This window comes from Sinocyclocheilus grahami, unplaced genomic scaffold, assembly GCF_001515645.1.
Source record: "Sinocyclocheilus grahami isolate Dianchi unplaced genomic scaffold, SAMN03320097.WGS_v1.1 scaffold586.1, whole genome shotgun sequence".
Taxonomy (NCBI): domain Eukaryota; kingdom Metazoa; phylum Chordata; class Actinopteri; order Cypriniformes; family Cyprinidae; genus Sinocyclocheilus; species Sinocyclocheilus grahami.
In genome coordinates this window covers 623,910-647,425 of record NW_015505765.1, presented here as the reverse complement: position 1 = coordinate 647,425, position 23,516 = coordinate 623,910, and the positions used below count along the sequence as shown (strand labels likewise).

At 37.1% G+C, this 23,516-nt stretch overlaps 1 protein-coding gene across 1 annotated transcript in view; it reads left to right on the top strand.

The window, feature by feature from the left end:
- Nucleotides 1-23,516, top strand: part of LOC107556986 (microtubule-associated serine/threonine-protein kinase 2-like) — a 38,518-nt gene that overhangs the window by 11,873 nt on the left and 3,129 nt on the right. The window contains exons 3-21 of the mRNA XM_016240265.1: nt 6,002-6,077; nt 6,761-6,781; nt 7,817-7,895; nt 8,861-9,015; nt 11,508-11,589; nt 13,006-13,107; nt 14,640-14,772; nt 15,038-15,108; nt 15,214-15,323; nt 16,221-16,429; nt 16,537-16,675; nt 18,679-18,811; nt 18,910-19,075; nt 19,746-19,847; nt 20,065-20,187; nt 20,324-20,433; nt 20,574-20,728; nt 20,854-21,146; nt 21,359-21,624. Coding sequence (XP_016095751.1) covers nt 6,002-6,077; nt 6,761-6,781; nt 7,817-7,895; nt 8,861-9,015; nt 11,508-11,589; nt 13,006-13,107; nt 14,640-14,772; nt 15,038-15,108; nt 15,214-15,323; nt 16,221-16,429; nt 16,537-16,675; nt 18,679-18,811; nt 18,910-19,075; nt 19,746-19,847; nt 20,065-20,187; nt 20,324-20,433; nt 20,574-20,728; nt 20,854-21,146; nt 21,359-21,624 — 2,525 coding nt within the window. The remainder of the gene's footprint in view (nt 1-6,001; nt 6,078-6,760; nt 6,782-7,816; nt 7,896-8,860; nt 9,016-11,507; nt 11,590-13,005; nt 13,108-14,639; nt 14,773-15,037; nt 15,109-15,213; nt 15,324-16,220; nt 16,430-16,536; nt 16,676-18,678; nt 18,812-18,909; nt 19,076-19,745; nt 19,848-20,064; nt 20,188-20,323; nt 20,434-20,573; nt 20,729-20,853; nt 21,147-21,358; nt 21,625-23,516) is intronic.

Genomic DNA, 23,516 nt, shown 5'->3' with positions numbered 1-23,516 from the left:
AGTGCGTAGACTGCCTTAACATATTTTAATCTTGTTATTTTTTCATAACTAATTAAGTTAATGCGTTAAACTGACAGCCCTAAGATATATATATATATATATATATATATATAGCTTTATGTTTCTCTCCTCTCGCAGAAGAGCTGCAGGTGCGTGATGTGATATGATGACCATGTGAATCCTCATGTTCTGTTGTTTGCTGCTTTTTGTGCATGTAAAATTAATCCCCGGGAAATTTTTTTAGTATTTTTTAACAGGTCACAGACACTTATCCTTTCTTTTTAATTCAATTCTAATTTAAAATAATCTTGTCGGTTAACGGTAAAAAATCAGTTAACGAGCGTCGGTTGTCGGTTAGGAAAAATAACCGAAATGAATATCCCTAATTAGAAATGCATTTTATATAGTTTAGTTTGTTTGTGCTAGTATCATGTTGTTAGCTTAGCAACATATGATGCTTCAAACTTGATTTTCAACACTGTCTACTCTTTCTGAATTTTCTTAATTTATTTGTTGGCAGAAGTGCTAAAAACAAACTGAGATATCTGGGTGTAGGTAACATTGTACAGATTGATCTATTACATATAATACTGATATTGTAACAAAACAAAGCTTGTTGAAAATCGACAGAGTTGTCCTTTAAGTGTTGATGCATATTTAGATTATTTCAGTCACTTTCAAGGTGTCTTTTCTGTTAGGATGCTGCCTTAGTAGGTAGCTGGTTATGTAGACTGTAGACATTTTACTAGAGTCTGGACCAGAGCCATACATCAAATCTCAGTTTGCCATAGAGTAATGGTGCAGATTCTAATGTGGTGCAGGGATTTCTCATCTAATTCATGGGCATTGTGAATGGATTGACAGTTGACATTGTCTAATACAATTTTTCTGTATGCTTTCTTAGGGATTGGCAGATTTATATTTAAATGCATGTCTGAAATACATCTTTCGGAGTTTGAAAATCTTCTTATTAACCTTTCCCTGTAAGACATGAGGCATAATCAAATCCATGTGTTATACATACACACAAACCCAGACTAGTGTTTATGTAAGGAGAAGATAATTATTAGTCATCATAGAGATGAGATGAGTGATTCGTAGTTGTTTATGTGTGGTGAGTGCATTGTCAATGAGAGTAAGCAAACATTTTCATTTTACAGAAGCACAAATGACAGTTACTCTAATGGAGACATATTTGCTGTAAATTGTCCTCTACATGTGCATTAAAATAACATTAAATGATCATTAAAGTAGCCAATACCCTATGTGGATAATAACCCCACAGTTAAAGGATCATTATTAGATTGTTAATCTGAAGAACTGCTGTGAAAATAGGTTAAAGAGCATTCATGTGAAGAGTAAAGTATGAAATGTTTCATAAGGAACGAATCAATGGGTGGCCAAAAGAAGCCATTAGTCAAGAAAAACGATGTGAAAACGCATAAGGGTTTTGCCAAAAACTATAATATTCTCCCATTTGTGATGTGGGAAAGATATTTTGTGGTCAAACGAAACCAAGATATAGCTTTTTAACTGAAATTCAATGTGATTTACTTTAAGTCTAATATCTAATACTGGCCACAAAACACTATATCTACAGTGAATTATGATGATGGTAGTTTCATGCTTTGGGCACTAGCCATTTTATTAATACGGGGAATGCTGCAGTAGAACCTCTCAGTCCACTAATAAACTTCAGCTTGAAGTATTTCAACATGGCAGTAACCGCAAACACCAAACCAGATATTATGAAGTCATTGCTTAAGTTCAATTTGCTAACATTAGTTGATTCATTGGTTATTATGTTATTGTTAACTACCAATGAACAATACAACAATGAACTTATTAGTGTGAGTTTATAAATGTATTCTTGATTATTCACATTAACATTTAGCTTAGAATAATAAATGCTTTACAATGGTTCATTGTTAATGATACTACTGTTAGCAAAATTATCCTTTTTGTAAAATGTTACAACTTACACCTTTACAAAAAAAAATCAGTATTTTGTTTGGAATGTTGTATATGTAAAATTTATTTTAATGTTTAATATTTTATAATTTAAGCTTTTATGATTACAGATGTTTTAAATGTTTTATAACTATAAAACTAATGACAATAAAACATTTTCATTATGTAAAAAAATAGTAATACTGTACAATAAATCAGAGATTTGTCATTCTGAAAACAAGGGAAATGGTTAATACTTTGCAAAGCACTGTGTAACACTGCAGGTGTCACAGTAATGCTTGAATAAAACTAAAGCTGGTGATAAAACACTTAATAAAAGTGCTGCTGCTCCAGTGGGTGTATCCCTTGTGTCACTTCCACATTTAAGGAGATGACTAGATGGGTGTTTACAACTGATCTCAGGTCATGAGCACACAAAGCACACAGACCATGTTCAGTCCAAATAATGTGCTGCAGTCCTGATCATTGACATCTGCTTGTCAACTCCATCTACTCACTGAATTACTGGAATAAAACAACAGTACGAACAGTACATGTAGTGTGAAGAGAGACACCAGTAGCGTAGGTTAGCACATTAGCGCTGCAGAATAAAGATTCAAGGGTTTTTATAATGACATTGTACTTTGCAGTGCTCAGTGCTGATATAGCTCACATGACTTTTGATGGAAACACTGTTTTGACCATACTGCATCAAGCAGTTTGGAAGGCATCACTTGAAGTTGTGTGCTTGCAACATTTAAATGAACAAATCTAAAATGGTACATTAACCCAAATGCGGGTTCATTTTAAGCTCTTCAAAGCCATTAGCAGCATTCTAATGCGACTGCCAACAGAAGCAGCAGAGGCTAAATTATTTCAAACTCAACTGAGCACAATCAACAGGGGGTTTGTACTGCCACACTGCACTCATTACAGTCTGTTTCAGGAAGCTGTTTGCCAGGTTGTGACACCAGCAGCACAAGAATTAAATACTGCAGAGCTTTGTGAGGTGTCATTACACATAAGACAAGAAGAGAACTCACTACTGATGTGATGCTGTTGTTTCAGTAAGCATTTTAGATTCATCTGAGTAAAAAAAAAAAAAAAACGTAATTAATCACTGTGTGATGTATTTAACCAGATATGTGTTAGCAGCACTGTTTTCATGTCCTGCTACCTGGTTAAAAGCAAAGCCTTGTGTCATGGTATTTATCCAACACCCTTTGTCTATTCAAGTTCTTTGTTTTTCTCCATATTTAAAAAAAAAAAAATATATATATATTATTAATTATTTTTTTTAATTAATACATTTCATATGATTTTTTAATGTTTATTATTATTTATTATTATTAGTGCTGTCAAACGATTAATCGTGATTAATTGCATCCATAATAAAAGTTTTTGTTTACATAATATATGTGTGCTGTGTCTATTTATTATGTAAGGGATAAGGTACATCCAGCCGGTTGTTATCTCAGAATAAACCCCAACAGGGTGATCAGGACCCCGATGCGAAGTGGAGGGGTCTTGTGTCAGCCTGAAGGGGTTTATTCTGAGATAACAACTGGCTGGATGTACATTATCCCGCAGATTACACGGCTACTTGCCACATAAGTAAATAATTAGACGCGAAATATTGATTTGAGTTGAAATATTTGAACACACTGCTTCCGTGAAGACAGCAGGTGCGAGCAAGCGGCAAATTCAAACTAGACGGACATTTAAGGGAAACGGTGCAGTCAAACCACTTATTGCACAACATTTCACCACAAAAATAATTAAGGCAATAAAAGAATTAAGATGAAAATGTTTTAAAACCTTACCAGTTTCTTAGTTCTCTTATAATCCATTACAGCGTACAAAACAATCGTAGCAAAATGGCAGCAGCTGTGTTTGTATGAAACGAGAGAGTGTGTCCACGATACCAGGATGACATAATTAAATAATTGTACACCATTTTGAATCGAGTTTTAACATTTTATTAGCTAAACAAACGCAAAGCTTCCTCCAAGAAAAAAAAAACGTTCCTAGCAAGAGTAGGGCGCCGACTTCAGTTAGCCGGATGAGCCTGTGTTATCAGCTTTTACCGGTTGTTATCGAGGGATAACATATCTCAGAATGTCGCGACTGACCAATCAGAATCAAGTATTCCACAGAGCCGTGTAATAAGCACATATAAATATAAACACATGCATGTATATATTTAAGAAAACTATGTTATGTTTATATATTAAATATATTTATATATAATATAAAATATAAGAATATAAATATATGAATGTATATGCATGTAAATATTTCCAAAATAAATGCTGTATGTGAGTGAATGTGTATATATACATAATAAATATACACAGTACACATATAGTATGTAAACAGAAACTTTTATTTTGGATGCGATTAATCGTTTGACAGCACTAATTATTATGATTGTTATTATTATTATAAATACAAATAACATTGGACTTTCACTCTTAAATTTATTACATTCATATTACACTTTTTTTCCCAAAGCAAGTGTCACAACATTTGATCTATATAGAAATGTAAGTATTTTTGGACCTTTCTTTATATTACTTAATATTGTGCAATATATAAATTTGATATTATGAGTGAAGGAAGGATAAATTAATCATGCGGTTATAAAGAATGGCGAGTTAAAATGACTAAACATTGCATGAATTCCTCTGTGTTCTCATTGAAGTCACATTTTTTAAAAATCAGTATGCAGTTTATTTCCACATAGGAAAGATGAAAATGTCAGATTCTGTGTGATTTTTCACACTATCATCCAAAAACCTCATCCGTGCCACATTCAGCTGTGGTGTGAACGTAGCATGTGTAATTCAACAGGGTGCTGATTGGTTTTCTTCTCTCGGCTGTGTATCGTATGAGAGGGGGTCTGCATCTCTTCAGCGAACCCTTCATCCACTACAGCCTTCGTGATGAAAAATAAGCAGGTGCTTCACTGTGTAGCACACCATTGTGCTGTCTCCTACACTCTCCGTGACGGGATTCTCCTTTAAATGAATGCATCTCCGTGACAGATCCACACTGCACCGTGTCCCAGTCCAGCTGTGCGCAGCTGTTCCTATAGTCAATTTTTGACAAAGAATTATGCACTCATTAATATTTAAGATTTGGCATAGGCCGCTTGACGAATGCATTAATGCATGATTAATGCATGGGGGATTGTGACCCGAGCCGTACCACACAGTCCAGATAGGAGCGCCCCGTTGCTCGGATTTACTGGATTGATTGATGATACCTGTATCTATGCTCCTTAATTCACACATGACTAGCACTAGTGGTTTTTAGATCAAATTTTCTTCTTTCTTATCTAGTAACATTAGTCATAGCAGTCATGTATTTTTTAATCTATAAGCTATACTTTTATGCATTTCATATTAAATTATAATGTAAAAATGTACCACACAGCGATCAAGCCCAGGATATGAAATCTTCTTGCCATTTAAATACCAATGGAAATTAGATAAAGAGTCTGTTCTAGGCAAAATCCCTTGAATATGAATTTGAGCTTGAGTTAATCAAAAAAGGATTCTTTGCTCATGGTCTGCAAATCATTAAATAACATTCATTATGCAATATCACTCCACGTGAGGCATTTTTGATGGAGAGGCCTGTTGTCTAAAGCACTTAAACACTGTAAGTGCTTCTCTCTCTTAGCACTAATCTATTCTCAGAGAGCTGTGCAGGAGAATAAAAAAGACCATGATCAAAGTGTGTTTTATCCCTGTACCTCTGGTCTCAATGCGGCCTACATCAGAAGCCCACTCTTCTAAAGGGTTTTGTTATCTTAAAAGGGCTTTGATGAATAAAATAAATGGGAAAGATCAGCAGGATAGAAGAGGTAAGAACCTTAGGGCAATTGCGTTTTCTTATGACGGGCATAATGTGTCTCCTGGTGGCCTGAAGTATGAAGTCTGTGCTTATTTCGACAATCATTTGTACCAGCCTGGCCTGATAGTGGGTAGTTGAACTTGATTGTTGCGAATAATTCAATAAATGTCACATTTTTGGTCTCTTTCAGGAAGCAGCCCATTGGACAGCCCACGTAATTTCTCTCCAAACACTGCGGCCCACTTCTCTTTTGTGCCAGCTCGCAGGTGAGTGACATCACAGGTCAAAGGTCGATCTCTCACACTTTATCAGAATTTTATAGTTCAAAACATTTAATCATAAAATACTCCACATTCTGGGAATGAGTTTTAATATAACGTTCTACAGTCTTTTAAAATGTTTCCAAATTAAATATCTCTTCGCTCTTCTTGCAAATATTGTTGTCATAGTTTGCTTCTCATCTGCTGGTTATTAAGCACCCCACTTTCAATTAATTTGTAATATCCCATAATCCTTCACTGTGGCTCTGAATAATAACACCAAGAATGTTAATGAGTGAATCTGAATTGGTAATTGAGCAGCAAAAGATGGTAATGCTTTAACAACTGGGAGAGAACACACAGAGCTGATGACCCCAGGCTTAATTAAAAGGATTCGTTTGAATGTCAGCCATAGAGCAAGACCATTGAGTCATCCAGTCCAAAATGCTCATGGACCAACAGTGCCACCTAATGGACTCAGTACAGCACTCTAATAATGCAAGTGGTTTTAGAAATAAGAATCCAGTTCGGGTGTATATAAATTATGCGTTCAATGTGAGCAAGAGCTGAAACTTCTAGTTTGTGAAGGTCATAGTGAGAGATACATTAGATCAGTGCATACACACACACACACACACATAGATGCCCTCACAGCATCACTTTTGAATGCTTTACTCTCTTCCATACAGCCATGGACACAGGCCTGACAGGTAATAATCGCCTGCTTCCTTTACAACATCATTTCCTGTGTGTGCTTCCAGCATGGCTGTTTACAAAAACCATAATTTTTCCATTTCATTAGAGCTGACAGTCAGATCTGTTTAAAAACATCTCTGACAACTTCATTTATGTATCGGATTCGGAATGATAAATTATTAATCACCCCACCTCGTTCAGCTGGCTGGATACAAACAGCTTGACTGTGTGCTTAGAACTGATATTTAATCTTCAGAAATATTCCACAGACTTCTGTGCTTTGCAAAAATTCTTTGATGGCCAAAATAACAGCATTTATTTGAAATAGAAACATTTTGTAACGTTAAAAATGTCTTTACATTCACTTTTAATCAATTTGATGCACCCTTGCTGAATAAAAGTATTAATTTCTTTCAAAAAATCTTCCTGACACCAAATTTTGAACACTTTTGTTTATTTGCTTGTTTGCTCATTTGTAATTTGTTATTAAAATCCTTGCAGTCTTTTGTGTGTTTTGCACAATGCACATTGCAATCAGGGGTCAAACAGATTAAAGTTCCTTATTTTGTCAAAGAAAAGGGATGCTGACAGTCTGTTAAATTCCTAATGTTAGTCATCATTGGTTCATGTTTTTGAGTGATACATTATCGTATTGCTGTTGTGTGATTAAAGCCATCAAGCCATTGAATTCACACTGTGCTATGTGCATGACAAGGCTTCATATGTGTATCTGCAATAAAAGTACACATAAATTCCTGTCCGGGCAGCTTAGCCATTAGCACAAATGCTTATGGCTCTTGTATGCAAGCCTTATTGAGCTGCACAGTTGAATGCAATAATCATCGTTATTGTTTATTGTTCAAATGTCAGTTAATGTGGACATTTTAATCTGTGGTGCTTTATTCTGCTCTGATTGTGTGATATTTTACCATTGCTCGTCTGAAAGCTCTTTAGTGCTGCTTATTTCTGCTGGTCCTTATTACTTTGAAGTATATCAGCAGTAATAAAAAAAAAACAGATTTTCATTTTTCCGATATCCACACTTTTAGGACGGATGGTCGTCGCTGGTCTCTTGCCTCTCTGCCCTCCTCTGGCTATGGAACCAACACCCCGAGCTCAACAGTCTCGGTGAGTGTCTGTGTGTGTTTGTGCTCATGTTCTTTCTGTAGTCCCTCTGTGTTGTATCAACCCTCAGATATATGCATGTCTGTTTGGTATTGCATTTGATCCCAAGCCTTAACATTCCCAGAAGGTTTATCCTATTGACTCTACAGTGGGATAAACTCTAGGTACAAAGCAGCTCCCTTTAGCCTAAAGTGAAGCCAGTGGCTTCATATCAGTGCATTCACTTCAAAAGAGTTCTGTCCCTGAAAATTGACTGTAACTCAGTCTGGCTGTTGCTTTCATTGGGGAATCGGTTCAAAACCGCTCAAGCCCCATTAAAGTCTCTGCAGAAAGATAAAAAGATATTTCCTTGTTTATGCCAAATTTTTATTCTAAAGGCTGCAGAGCTTTTATTCAACTCTAAACGCAAGGGGCAAAAGCTACTGATTAAGAACAAATGTCTTTTTTTTTAATTGGGTGAAGCTCACAAAAACTCTTAGGAAATGTCAAGAAATAAGAAATTATATCATAATGGAAATAAAGCCTATTTTTAGGGTCATTAAGATTTTTTTTTACAGTGTGACATTATTTTAATGGCAATTATCATTATGTTTTATAGTAATGAGAATGCTTTTTTTCTTTTGGTATTAAAGTAATAAGAAGTTAAATAATGTCACAATGCAGAAAGGCATAATTGTCTTAAAATTAGGCTTCATTTATTTTATGCAAAATATAATTAGTAACTTAGTTGTAATATAATCTAACATTTTCTTAGTTGGTTATTTAAAAAAGCTATATTACTGCAAATTTTTAAGTTGTATTCTCAATATTTTTTTCCATTTGGCCTGAATGTTTTGAGGAAAAATGTCCTGCCAAGAGTCAAATTAACAATCAACAACATAATGCCAACAAAGGCAGTTGATTGACAGTCAGGGCAGCCTATGCAATGCCTTCTATCCTTGTAATCCCTCCCTCTCTGCTTCTCACAGTCATCATGTTCATCTCAGGAGAAGCTGCACCAGTTGCCCTTCCAGCCCACTGCAGATGAGCTGCATTTCCTCACCAAACACTTCAGCTCGGAGAATATCACGGACGAGGATGGGAGAAGATCTCCAGCCATGCGGCCGCGCTCCCGCAGTCTCAGGTACTAACACTTACAGATTCCCATTTCGCAGCAATCAAACATTGCCCTTCAAGTGAACATGATGTTGTGAGTTTCTGATGTCAGCTGGACCCTCAGGCTCTCACTCATTCACTTTTAAAGGCCAAATCTTGAGCTCTGACAGGAAACTGCCACACCTCATTCTCTAGACTCCTGACTCCTCCAAGGTAGCAGACATGCTATTCAGCCTTTGTGCCCTTCACATTGATGCCTCTTCACTCCTCTGTCTTCACACTTTCTTAATGCTTCTCTCTGCCTGTCAATGTGTCCAAGTCATATTTCACCCCAAAATTTAAAAAAAAAAACTAAACTTTTTGTTTTCATGAGAGATCTATTTTCCATTTTTCCATTGTGAAAGGAATTTAATGAATTAAGTCCACCAGTTTTCATTAATTTAAATCAAAAATCTGTAATTATTAAATTTAAAAGAAACTTATATGCGTATACAAGTTTTAAAATTACATATTTATTTACATAAGGTAGTATTTATTGTACTGCCTATACTCTCATTTAATACTAAATTTCTGAAGAATTCTTGCTACTTTAGTGCTGTGATTAAAAAGAGAAAACTACAATAATAAGAAAAAGCACAGAGAACAATGAAAATGATAAAGAAAAAGGTTAAATGTCCAAATGTACTGCCTTTATTATGATTTAATTAAATTCTACTTTAATGCTGTGATTTAAAAAAAAAACTGTACTACAATATTGAGAGAATGAGAATCACTACGGATAATGCAAATTACAAAAATTCATCATGTGAATGATAGAGGGGAAATGTGCGTATTTGTAATGAAAATAATATCCAAGAAATATGTCACACTATCCAAAATAAATACATACAATCTGAATGGTCCTACAATAGGCTTCAAAATCTTTGTGAAATGTAAAATCTGTATATATTTTTTCTTATGATTTTTATGTGAGACCTGGATTCTTCTTATCCAATCTCTTTCTCAGCAAAAGAGTTGTATGATTACTCTAGTAGTCACTCACACTTCTGCCCAGGACTTGACAGACTAAATCATTTCTTCCTCAACGCTCTAAAAAGAGACCTCCTTCATGAGCTTCTTATCTGTAAACACATCTCTCTTCCTCTCTTTCTTTCCCCTCTGGCTCTTTCTCTTTTTCAGTTAAGATGACTTATTCAGAAAACACTGGCCTTGCCTCTTTTAGTATCTAGACACACTCAGCAGGGGGTTCAGAACTCCAGAATGATATCCATAAATATTGGATGAGGTAGAGAGGTTTGCTGTTGCCACATCTTACAGATTACAGCTTCCCAGGATTATCCATTTCTACTGTTGAAAGAAGGGAGAGAAGGATGAAATGACTGGACGGAGGGGGAGGTGGAGGGGATTTGCAGTTATCCATCTCAACACTCAACTCTCTCAACACTATGATGTTGTGGGTGCTTTTGGAGGTTACAGTCTTTATTCCCTTATTATATCCTAAACATGATGATGTAAGTGACAAAATACCAGCCTGTTTCCTGTGACAAAATACTTTACAAATACTTTATTTGATTAAAAAAATGTATGTATGTGTATGAATAGAATACGGACATAATGCACTACTGTGCTACAGAAGATTTATATTTTAAATAAACGCTTTTAAATAATTTGTTGTAAAATTTCGTTTACTATTATTGATCAAAGACATGCAGCCTTGGTGGGTGTAGCATACTCCTTTCAAAAATTGAAATGAAAAATTGGATGTTGTCTGCTTCCGGTTTTAGGAATGCTGAATGTTCAAACATATTACATTAGACATTTTATAGACTGCTTATTGTTTACAGTATATTAGGACATGGGCATATTTGGACACAAAAAAGTCCTCATAGCGACAGAGGAGAAAGAGAAAAAAGTCATATTAATTAATTAATATACATATTAAATGATAAATAAACAGTGTTTAACATTAATTAAAATAAATAAAAACAGCAAGACACTAATTAGCATTAATGCATACAGACAATAAATAAATAATAGAAATAATAAATAAATCGCTGTCTGTAAAAAAAAAATAATACACACTTTTTTCCTATTAGGCCTATAAGCGTAATATTAAAAAATTTGACTTATTTTCTTTAATTTTATTTGTAACAAAAGTGGGTGAGTGGTGGGGCGGGAGAGAAAGAAAGGGAGGGAGTGAGAATGGAAGGGAGGGATCAGGTCGGGTTTTCCCCTCTTTCGGTTGGTTGTCCATAACCATCCCGTAGCTGTTGCCTGCCAGAATCGAAAATGTGCACATCGTGATCTCATGCAGTCGCCATGGCATCAACGCAGCCGTACTTGGCATTCAGGCGAGTAGGGATGACATCATCCAGCCCGTGCTAATTGGCTGATTTAGTTTGGGAGCCGATGGTGACAGGTGGGCCAGACAGGGATCGCGGTCTAAACTGCATCTTCAGCAGGTGCGCTCAGAAAAGCATTCCCGACTTCTCCATTTAACGCTTCCTCGCTCGCTGAGAGGATGTCCTGCGTTTCGTGGCAGAGGCGGCTGGAGGAAGAGGAGGTTCTTCAGCAGATTTTAGAGCGCTGGGAGCAGAGCGCGGTCAGAAACCATGTGGATCTAACAGTTGAGTTCCTGATTGTTTTTACTTTGCAGAGTTGCATCGAGTCAAGGTCATAGTCTGATAGCTGCTGTTTTATGTTGTAGAATTGTGAACACATCAGTGGTATGACAGTTTAACACTCAAAACATGGACTGTGACTAGAATATGCTTGTTTACTTTAAATTGTGAATTGTTGAAAGATTTTTAAATATAGTATATGACTATACTTAAAACACAGAATTTCGTTATTAACGTTCTGGGTGATACCAACAATATATTACTAATTTTGATAACATGACATTGATTATAGTTCTACACTATTTTATATTGAAAAAAAATATGCAAAATTAAATGACTGCCAATATATATTTAATATTGACCAATAGGAATAAATTAACACAATATCATTAATATTGGCTTATAACTGATATGGTACAGGTATATCATGCATCTCTATTTCGTTTTATGTTATAGTAGCAGTTCCATTCATCTTCTCTTTTTTTCTTTTGGTTTCTCTTTCTATAAGGTCTTTGTCCTTGTTTATAGGCTTTATTTATTAAACTGGACATTTGTCTTAAGGCCAGACTAGTTTTACCATTTTAAATGACCAGTCTGTATCATTCAGTCTCCCATGGTTGCATCATTAAAAACCACAGGAGCCAATCTCAAGGCCGGGTCACTTAAGTGACCTGGCTGTCACCATGAGGTTTGGCCCTAGAGCAATCCTGAGAATCCTCTATTGACCTTATGTACGCTTGACCTTATTGACCTTATGTATAACTTAGTATAGAGTATCTAATTTCATCTAGTTTAAGGTATGCTAAACCAAATCCCTCCCTCATCCTGTATCTCTCACTGCTGTTACTTCTGTCTGTCTATAGTGTATTTACTCAGTGCAGAGACCTTTTATTATACTGAATGTGTGTGATTCACTGGCGGTTTCATTACCTGTATAAATAATTCAGAAGCTGATTAGACATCCCCTGAGGTGGCAGTGCTGTCTGTCAGAGATGGCTCTGTTACTGTCAGCCGGCTGTTTAACCATCTACTCTGAATGGCTCTTCTCTATCCTATTGATGAACTCTTTCCTTTCTGCTGCTTTACACTCTTCCTTTTTATGTACTCTCTTTGTACACCTCATTCAACTATCTCTTACTGTAGTGCTTTGAGTGTCAAAAATCTCCAATGATATTGCTTCCAACTCAGTCGTCACTTTGAAAGCGGAAAGTCAACTTAAAAGCATTACATTGTAGGATATAATATTCCACCCAGTGTGCTAATTCATATCTAATATGTATCACTAATTTTAAAAAATGTAGATCATTAAAGGTGTTCAATTCATAAAAGTACATACTGTAATTAGAATGTTAGTATGCTATTTCAAATCTGTTGTTTTCTTTTCTGTGTTTTGCTAGGCTCATGAGCGTTCAGAAAGTGGGGAGGTGACATTTGTCACCCAGCTGGTTAAAAAGCTGATGATAATCATCGCCCGTCCCGCCCGTCTGCTGGAGTGTTTGGTAAGCACTGATAATTTAAAGGAAACTAATCTGGACATTATTTGTACTGAGGCTTCAGAGAAAACTGCCTTACCATAGTTAATGAAGCACATGCTCAGTACCGTATAATTAAAATGCTAGATTTGCCTTGAGGAAATGTGCATGTTGAATCAAGGCCACATTGTAAGGCTTCAAAATGCACAGTGATTTGTCAGATTTGCTGTATTGTTAAACAAATAAATCACGCCAGACATTATGGAAACACAAAAGCTGACTACCACAAGAAGCAGCAGGGCTCCATGTCTGTGGCTACATGTGTATTTTGAGTAATCTGGTGCATTCAGTAGTATGACAACATACAGTACAGCTCAGCACTGATGGAGGACCAGCACCTGAGAGAGCAATGAGCTGTTAAACTATTCTGCTTCATGTGTGCACAATGCATCACAAATACCTCAGTGTGGCACCTGGACACAAACCTGCCTCAATAAGCACACAAAAATATTCTAAACTGTTAATTAACTTAATGACAGGAATACTGGCCCTTGCTGGGCCGTTTGTTTGTTTGTTTGGCTCTTATTTTATTTCTATTCATTAATTTTTAAATGATAATTTGTTGAAATACTGTATATGAAGAATTACTTTAACTTTTTGTGTGATTGACACTGAATAAGAAGGCCATTTAGCCTGTTACATGTTGATGAAGTCCTATGAATATAATGATTATAAATATTTGTCTGGAATCAGGATTTAAGACTATTGTGATAATTTGACTATTTAGTTCTGAAATATTTGATGTTTGATCTATTCAGGGTTCCCACTCTAAGCCAAATCAAAGTCCCACTCAAAGTCAAATTCCCTGACTTTCCCTGACTAAAAAGCTGAATTTCCATGACCTATAATTAACAGAAAAAAAGGCTGCTGTTGTTCTCCCTCTCCCATATTTGATAGCTCGATAGTAGTTTTACCAACTTTACTGTTGCTTTTATGTCATCTGCTTTTAACACCCAGTTTTTGAAATGGTCATTTTGTAACCAAAGCTCTTGAAATTTAAATTTTCCTGGCTTGTTTGCCTTAGTTAACAGGTACAGCCTTGTGACTGCATTTGACTTAAGTGATGGGCAGTTGACAAACGGGAAGGGAATAAAATGGCGCTGAAAAATAGCCTAAACATAACAATAGGCAAAACGTGTGAAAAAACACAATAAAAAATACATTTTGGTAATTGGAAACTAAAATTTAAAGCAACAAACAAAAATCCCTTATATTTCATGACTTGGACAAAAATATATATATAAAATTCCTTGACTTTCAATGTCAGGAATAGACCTTTTAAAATTCCATGATATTCCAGAAATTCCATGACCCGTGGGAACCCTGTCTATTCCAGACAGCATCAGAAATGTACAAAAATGTATTTTCCAGTACCTTCATTAATTATAGAGTAACATCTCTAGAATAAATTAAATAATTGGGGATTGAGTGGGACTGAGTTGATGTCAGATTTTAATATTCATATAATGTGAACCTAATTCTTCCTATGTGTGTTGTAGGAGTTTGATCCAGAAGAGTTCTACCACCTGTTAGAGGCTGCTGAAGGTCATGCTAAAGAAGGTCAGGGCATCAAGTCTGACATCCCTCGATACATCATCAGCCAGCTGGGCCTCACCAGGGACCCCCTTGAGGGTAAGAATGCTACTTACAGTGGCCTCAAAAGCATTTGAACACTAGGCTACACTTAAAAATTGTATGAGATACAAAAAAAAAAATCAGACAATGTGGCATCTGCAGAAACAAATGCTACTTGGTTTGATATTTTGTTATCTAATGCATTGACCTAATTTTAGGTGTGGCATAAGTGTCCAAAAGCTTTTGGGGATTGTATGAAGCAACTCTGTTATTAGGTTTGTTGTATTAAATCAGGAACTACAATGACATTTATGCTCTCTAGAAATGGCCCAGCTGAGCAGCTATGACAGTGGTAACCCTGAAACGCCAGAGACAGAGACAGATTCCACAGACGTGAGTAATAGAATTGAGTCTTCAATAGAATTGAAATCTTCAATGACTCTGTTGATTCTATATAATAGCATTCCACTAAGACCAAGTGCTTGTGTTTATATGCAGAGTCGAGGAGCCACCGTACAACCACTCCAGCCTCAGCCTCAACCCAAAACTAAAACTCCACGTGAGGAAGACTTCGAGACCATTAAACTCATCAGTAATGGAGCCTATGGGTAAGACAGTAGGATTTCACTACTGCAGCAATGACTAAGAATGCCTAAGCGTGTGTTCACACCGCCGCTGGCGAGAGTGTCAAAGTGGCCGGTAGTCATTCATGTTCAATGTGAGCCGGCGTCGAGGAGAGTTGAAGTCAGGTCAACTTTATGGTAATGAGCCATGACGTGGTTGGGCAGCAACCAATCGGAATGCAGAAGTCCTCAGCTTGAGAGGATTCCAAAGAACGCTGTCCTGTAAACTTTGGTTCCGCCCACATTAGTTCCCAAGCATTTTCACGCTAGAATGCTTGTTTTTCAGCACAAATGCAATTAATTTGCTCAAAACAACACCGATTTGACCAATTGCGTTTAGGCTACAGTTTGTACAACCAGGACAGTTTGTAATGTAGGCTGCACACAAATTAATGTTAATGTTAATTAAAGACCAAGACTAGTAAACGTCTCCTATAAACTAAAAAAGTTAACACTTAACCATGAACACAAAAACACACCACACAAATGGCTTTTATTGGTTTATTTTGTTAGCAAACATGTAACTAATTGTTAAGTTCTTTCCATCGATCAATTTCTTACTTACACTTAAACATTTTCATGAGGTTAACTTATACGTTTCTTGTGGTCAGTCTGCACAAGATCAACATGCTTGTTTCCTTTGCGGCTCCTTTAAATACAAAACCAATCGTTCGATCGTCAGAGCGTCCGCAAATCTTTCTACAGCATTGTTGGCAGGGCGGCCAGAGTGAATTTTGACGTTCTCACCGGCGGCAGTGTGAACGCACCGGTAAGATCTTTGAAATTTGTAATTATCTAATTGGCTCTCCACCTCTCTTTAATAATCATAGAGTTAGAAGGTCATTACAAGCTCAATAGTAATACATGCCTCTCTCCACTCAGGGCTGTGTTTCTGGTGAGGCATAAGGAGACCCGTCAGCGATTTGCCATGAAGAAGATCAACAAGCAGAACCTGATCCTGCGAAACCAGATCCAGCAGGCCTTTGTGGAAAGAGACATCCTGACATTTGCAGAGAACCCTTTTGTTGTCAGCATGTTCTGCTCTTTTGAGACAAGGAGACATCTTTGCATGGTTATGGAGTATGTGGAGGGTAAGAAACACTCTTTTTGGGGGGTGACTGTGTTCATGGAGGACTTCAGTGTAGGATACACCACAGAGTAATGCTGTAGTTGAAAGTGTTTATGTATGTGTCTGAAGGTGGGGACTGTGCCACTTTGCTGAAGCACATTGGGGCTCTGCCTGTGGACATGGCACGCATGTACTTTGCTGAGACTGTTCTAGCACTGGAATACCTTCATAATTACGGCATCGTGCACAGAGACCTGAAACCTGACAAGTAAGCACATGTAACACCAAACCCCACAGTGTTTGTAGTTTACTTTCTTTCATTGATTTATGGGGTTTTTATTTATCCTTTAAATTCCATCTCACTTTCTAAGAATATAAAACATGCTTTTTAGGCTGCAACAGATCAGTTGTCTTTGGTTTAGACCAGTGTTTCCCAACCACTGTGCCGCAGCACACTAGTGTGCCATGACAGGTTGTCGGGTGTGCCGTGGATAACTTCCTTATCTCTATTATATTTCATTATTATTATTTTAAATCAGTGCTATTGGTCATCGTTATGTCTGTTTGTGGGTTTTACAAATATTTAACCAATGAAAAGCATTCAAAAGAGCTTGTGACTAAACCTTGTAACGCCATTGGATCTTCAAATTGTCAGTCAAACCTCATAACTCCACCCCACCTCTATTCAGAATGAAGTGCCAAGACGCACAGTTTGAAGACGGACGTCTACTTCTTCACAATGCAAGGGTAAATGGTGGAGTAGCAGACGGGCACACAGGGCACGCACTGCAGGGGGGGCCCTGCATGTTTTAAAACAGGTCTATTATAGCCTACAATGAATTATAGGTCTATAGCCTAAATAAAAGCACTTCAGTCATCAATGAAACTTAAGTTTCTTAAGACTTAAGAAACTTAAGACTTTCAAAAACAACCTGTTCAACACGAAATAAGTTTATTCTCATTGTTTTCACTATGTACAGGCTACAAGAGAAACATTAAGGATATAAATTAAAACAGTTATATATCGCATATTAAGTAGGGTATTCTTCTCTCGTCGTCTCTGAGAGAATATGCGCCGTTAATTAGTGCGGCGTCAGTTTTTAATTTTACTTCCACTTTCATGGTGAAAGGTGTTCACCGGCATAAGTTTTACATTGTTTGCACGTTGCTTGTATGATATTTACTGGATCGTCTTCACGGTTTAAATCAGAAATATTTCCAATATTCAGATGCAACGCCGCTACAAAAGTGTAAAAAGTGTATCAGGTTGCTACAGACCCGAGGTATGTAAATGTGTAAGTATTTTTTCCTGCTCAACTATATTTACATATCTGATGACTCAATTTGTGCAATGCATATTTTTTCCTCAAGGTGGCACTGTTTGATACACAATGATGACGTGATGTTTCACTCATAATTACCGCAGGCATAAAACAAATGAATATCATCAGCAAAAACTGAACTGGTTTGAATGGCTTTACTGCAGAGCAATTACTATACGCAATAAAATAGAAATGTCACTGCCATTTGATGCTGGATGTGGTGAATAAGCTGCCAGTGATCAAAATATTGAATATGAAGTCATTGAAAACGAAGGTTTTAAGAATATGGTTGAGATCATGAATGTGAGGCAGATGCTGAATGTACTGTGGAAGTGCGTCTGATGATGACAGCGATGGAAAAATCATCTGCTCAAATTGAACCCTTTTAAGTTTCAAAAGGAAGTGAAATATGCTTTATTTTATTGTTCTTAAAATATCAAGAGAGTTTTTTGCTATTGCAGCAGTTAGAGGTCTATCCGTGCTGGATATATAGGTCTGGGTCGCTAAAGACACGAATATGTAATAATGATTGGCAAAACATTCATGCATTTAAGGGTTAAACAATAAGTGAAACAGAGCACCCATATAGCTACAATAAACTTTATAACCTGCAAACTGATGAAAACGTAATGCGATTAATTATCTGATTCAGATGCGGCCGTTCTAATGATGGACAAAACACAGATCTCCATCATTCGGTTGTCAAAAACCTTGTTAACTCCATTTGAGTATGATTTTCAGAAATTAAGTGCAAGTGTCGGATCATATATAAAGCCAAAATACCAGCTCTGATGACGCAATGTTTAATTATAAAAAAAAATAATGTATTAAAACTGTGCCGCGGCAGAAAAAAGGTTGGGAAACACTGGTTTAGACAGCTTTTTAGATAAATGGATGGCCTTTTCATATTCACTGATGTCAGAATAAAGAATGGCCTGTTTTTCAACAGTCTCCTGATTACTTCAATGGGACACATCAAACTGACAGATTTCGGCCTGTCCAAGATTGGTTTAATGAGCTTAACAACCAATCTATATGAGGGCCACATTGAAAAAGACACCCGAGAATTTCTGGACAAACAGGTACAGAGACTTTGCATTTTGTCTCTTGCATTGTTATTTATTGATTTATTAAAAGGAAACTGTGTAGTCTCAAAACTCTTTCTTTCTCTCTCCATCAGGTGTGTGGTACTCCTGAATACATAGCGCCTGAGGTCATTCTGAGGCAGGGCTATGGAAAGCCAGTGGACTGGTGGGCCATGGGAGTCATCTTGTATGAGTTTCTCGTGGGATGTGCTCCCTTTTTTGGGGATACACCTGAGGAACTGTTTGGACAAGTCATCAGTGGTTAGTGTTGTATCTGGAAGAAAATGCTAATTTTCTTAAAAATTGAATCATGAGAAACATTATGCATACACTATACAAACATACAGGTGCAGCTCAATAAATTAGAATGTTGTGGAAAAGTTAATTTATTTCAGTAATTCAACTCAAATTGTGAAACTCGTGTATTAAATAAATTCAATGCACACAGACTGAAGTAGTTTAAGTCTTTGGTTATTTTAATTGTGATGATTTTGGCTCACATTTAACAAAAACCCACCAAATCACTGTCTCAACAAATTAGAATATTGACATGCCATTTAGCTAATCAACTCAAAACACCTGCAAAGGTTTCCTGAGCCTTCAAAATGGTCTCTCAGTTTGGTTCACTAGGCTCTACAATCATGGGGAAGCCTGCTGATCTGGCAGTTGTCCAGAAGTCAATCATTGGCACCCTTCCTTTTCCATGACATTCTAATTTATTGAGATGCACCTGTAAGTGCCCAATCTTTTGACTTTTGTATGGTATATGAAGTAATTTATCATTATTAGTCTTACTTTCCTAATCAGTGTAATCTGCTTTACCAGTCTTTAATTAATTTTGGAAAACTTAATACAAAAAACTCTGTGAACCTAATTCTGTTGTTGTTGAGAGTACTTTCAGAAATATGATTCTGAATGTGTGGTTCAATAGATGAGATAATCTGGCCAGAAGGTGATGAAGCTTTGCCTCTAGATGCTCAAGATCTCATCTCCAAACTACTGCGGCAAAACCCTCTGGAGCGTCTGGGAACAGGTCCTCTAGCACACAAACTCAAACTTACTTGCACAGACTCTGACTTCTTCTTGATCTCCTCCCTGGTTATGTGTTAGAAGAGTGACTTGACTGATCTGCTGAGATTAATAGTGTATGAATAAACCTGAACAGAAAGAAGACTTTTTTTAAATGCTATCCTATATCTCTGTTTTTGAGAAATATTTGAAGAGATGTTCTCTCGCTCCCTGTCTCACAGGGAGTGCGTTTGAGGTGAAACAGCACCGTTTCTTTACTGATCTGGACTGGAACAGTCTCCTGAGGCAGAAGGCAGAGTTCATTCCTCAGCTGGAGTCGGAGGATGACACTAGCTACTTTGACAGTACGTATTCAGGCTGCAGAGACTGTAGAGAAATTTATATCAAGACACTTTATTCTCTACCTGCAATACAGATGCACACCACATGGGCTTACATTTTCTAAAACACTGTTTGAAATTTCCTTCTTCAACCCTCTAGCACGCTCAGATCGGTATCATCACGTGGACTCGGAGGAAGAGGATGACACAAATGATGATGACCATCTGGAGATCCGTCAGTTTTCCTCTTGTTCACCACGATTCAGCAAGGTGTGAAGTAACATGCTAACACTCTTAACAACAGCAAAAGTATTGCTTTTCAGTATTGCTTTTTCTTCTGTTTCTGTTTGCCTTTTTAACTTAATCTGTCTTCTCCTCTCCATTTCTACCTGTCGGTCTGCCTTTTTCAGGTATATAGTAGTATGGAGCGTCTTTCCTTGCATGAGGAGAAGCGCACCCCTCCTCCCACTAAGCGCAGTCTTAGTGAAGAGGGAGGAGAGCGTATCGATAGTCTCAGTGGCCTAAAGTCTCGAGACCGGAGCTGGCTAGTGGGCTCACCTGAGATGTGAGTGAATAACCTGAAATTATTCTGATAAACAAGTCATAGATTTCATAGTCATGTATTTTTGAAAAATATATTCGCCATTTGTTCAACATGGTGTAATGAACTGGACATTTGGGCTTTTGTAGCCTAAGGAAGCGACTCTCTGTTTCCGAGTCATCTCACACTGAGAGCGACTCCAGCCCGCCTCTGACTGTACGTCGGCGCTGCTGCTCGGCCATCATCGAAATGCCTCGATTCGCCATTTCCAGTGAAGAGGATGGTGGTGTGGGGGGCAGGAAGACCACTGTGAGGGGCCCTCGTGGGGAAGATCTGCCTCAGGCTATACCAGAGCTCCCTGTGGAGAGAGAGCTCAGGCTGGATGAATCGCCAACCACACCAGGCTCCACTTCCAGCCAGATCAGCCAATCTACAGTCACACGTCAGTCTTCAATTATTCTGGGGACTTGTATCTGTTCTAGCTTTAGTCGAAAATTGTTAAAAGACAGGACCTAGACTTAATGAGATTTAAAAAAAAATAACATAAAAATTAATGGGATTTATTATTTCAAATAACACCATATTGGGCCATTCTGATAGGTTGCTATTTTCTGTAGTCATATCTCTGCTAATTTTTCGTTTGTGTGATTTCAGCTGGTAGTTCTGGTGACGTGTTGGATCGAGCTTCTCGCTACAGTGCTGAAGGATCTGAAAACTCTACTCCTAAAGCCATCAGTGATTTGGCAGCTCGTAGAGCTCGCCACAGACTGCTGTCAGGAGATACAGAGAAACACACATCACGCCCACTTAACAAAGTTATCAAGTCAGCTTCAGCGACTACCCTCTCACTTATGATCCCTGCTGGTAAGTCAACAGTCACAATGATCCTTGTGATTTTGCCATGCAAAAATTGTTCTTTTGTTGGTCCTTAAAACAACAGGATGACATATGATGATAGGTTAACAATCCTAATTATTCCGCTATCTTTATGATTTGTTGATAGAAATATTGTACCAGGACTAGGGCTGTGACGGTCACCGTGACAACCGCGTCACCGCGGTGGTCTGTTGTCACCGCGGTAGTGCACGTGACGTCACATACTTTATAACAAGCATAATACTAAGTTTTGTATACAAATGTAATAACAGTAACAGTTGCAAATTGTTTTATTTAGACTATAATTCTATGGTAATTCACAATTGATTGGCAGGTTTGAGCGCAGGAAAATACCGTTTATTCTGCATTCAGTAAATTAATTTTATGTTGGGCGATGGACCTTGTTGGGAAACCAAATACTACATTGCCGATCTGGAGCTATCTCCATTCATATCACCCATCCGCGTTTGTACAAGTGTCTTCAAGTTCCCGTGATCGCAAATGCCTGGCTGGTCAGGTTTGGTGAGGCTTTCTCCAAATTGGCCAAATACAAACGAGACCGCGATAAATGGAAGATGTTAACAAGAAATGTGTCAACGATTACTATTTCAAAGAGAGCGCGTGCTGACGAGGAGTTAATGCGCCCGCTTGGTTGGCTGCGGAACAGTGAACCGTGTCCACACCGGACACGACACCGCCTCAACAGGTTAAGTCTCTACACAGGACATTTGAACTTTGTGTCAGTACCTCATAAACAGGACGAGGCAGTTTACTGTCAGGGATTTGTCATGTCGTGTTGCGCCGCATCCAGTGTAAACAGCATTACTAATTATAATGAGTTCTTCAGTAGTATTTTGTCACGCCGCACCACTCGCGTCCGGTAGACAGGGTGTAACTTTCTTATTTAGGCTACTTTTTTATTTAACTGTATTATTTCTTTGATACTTATTTTAGTGTTTTGCAGACTGCACGTTCACATCATGGAAGTGCTAAAATAAACACTCACGTTTGTTAATAGATGATCGAGCATCATTTATTTATTATTTGTGCTTCAAAATTATTTAAACACCACGCACCGGAAAATCTGCCACCATCACAGCCCTAGTGCAGGGTCCTTCATTGTTTGAAATAAGAAACCCTTGGCGTCAATATACTGATGTGAAAGGCACTGGGAATTTTATCGTCATTATTAAATTACATATTGGGTAATAGTTTTGCCATTATTGCATATACTGTATGTTGGGATGTTTTTTTTTTTATGTAAACCGTTATTTATTATCAAAATAATATATATATAATTTGTATATATATAATTAATATTAATTTAATTTTATATATATATATATATATATATATATATATATCAGTAGTGTATCACTATATTAAATAGCACAACTGTTTTCAACATTAATAATAATTTAAGCAGCAAGTCAGAATATTAGAATGATGATCTGAAGAATCATGTGACACTGAAGACTGGCATAATGATGCTGAAAATTCAGCTTCGCCCTCGCAGGAATAAATTACACTTTAAAATATATTAAATAGAAATGAAAAATGATAAAAATATTTCACAATAAATAAACTATTTATAAATAAATACATTATTGCATTAAATAATGAAAGCAGCACTCATTGATTTTTACTTCGTAATACTTCTCTGTTGTAAATTTTTCACAACTCTCTTTATTCTCTTTATTTCCAGGTTTAAATTTTGAATCCCAGATTCGCACACTTATGCTTCTTTAAGGAATGGAGCTGTTGATCGCATTGCAGCCTGAAGCTTAATTCCTGACGAACCTAATTAACCTGGGCACCATGATCGGTGAAAAATGCACTTGTGGTGAGAATGGCATTTGGATGAAGTTGGAAATGCATCTGTGGGCAGTCAGGTTTATTAGAGTGTTTGACCTGTTGGGTCTAGAGAACATTGATC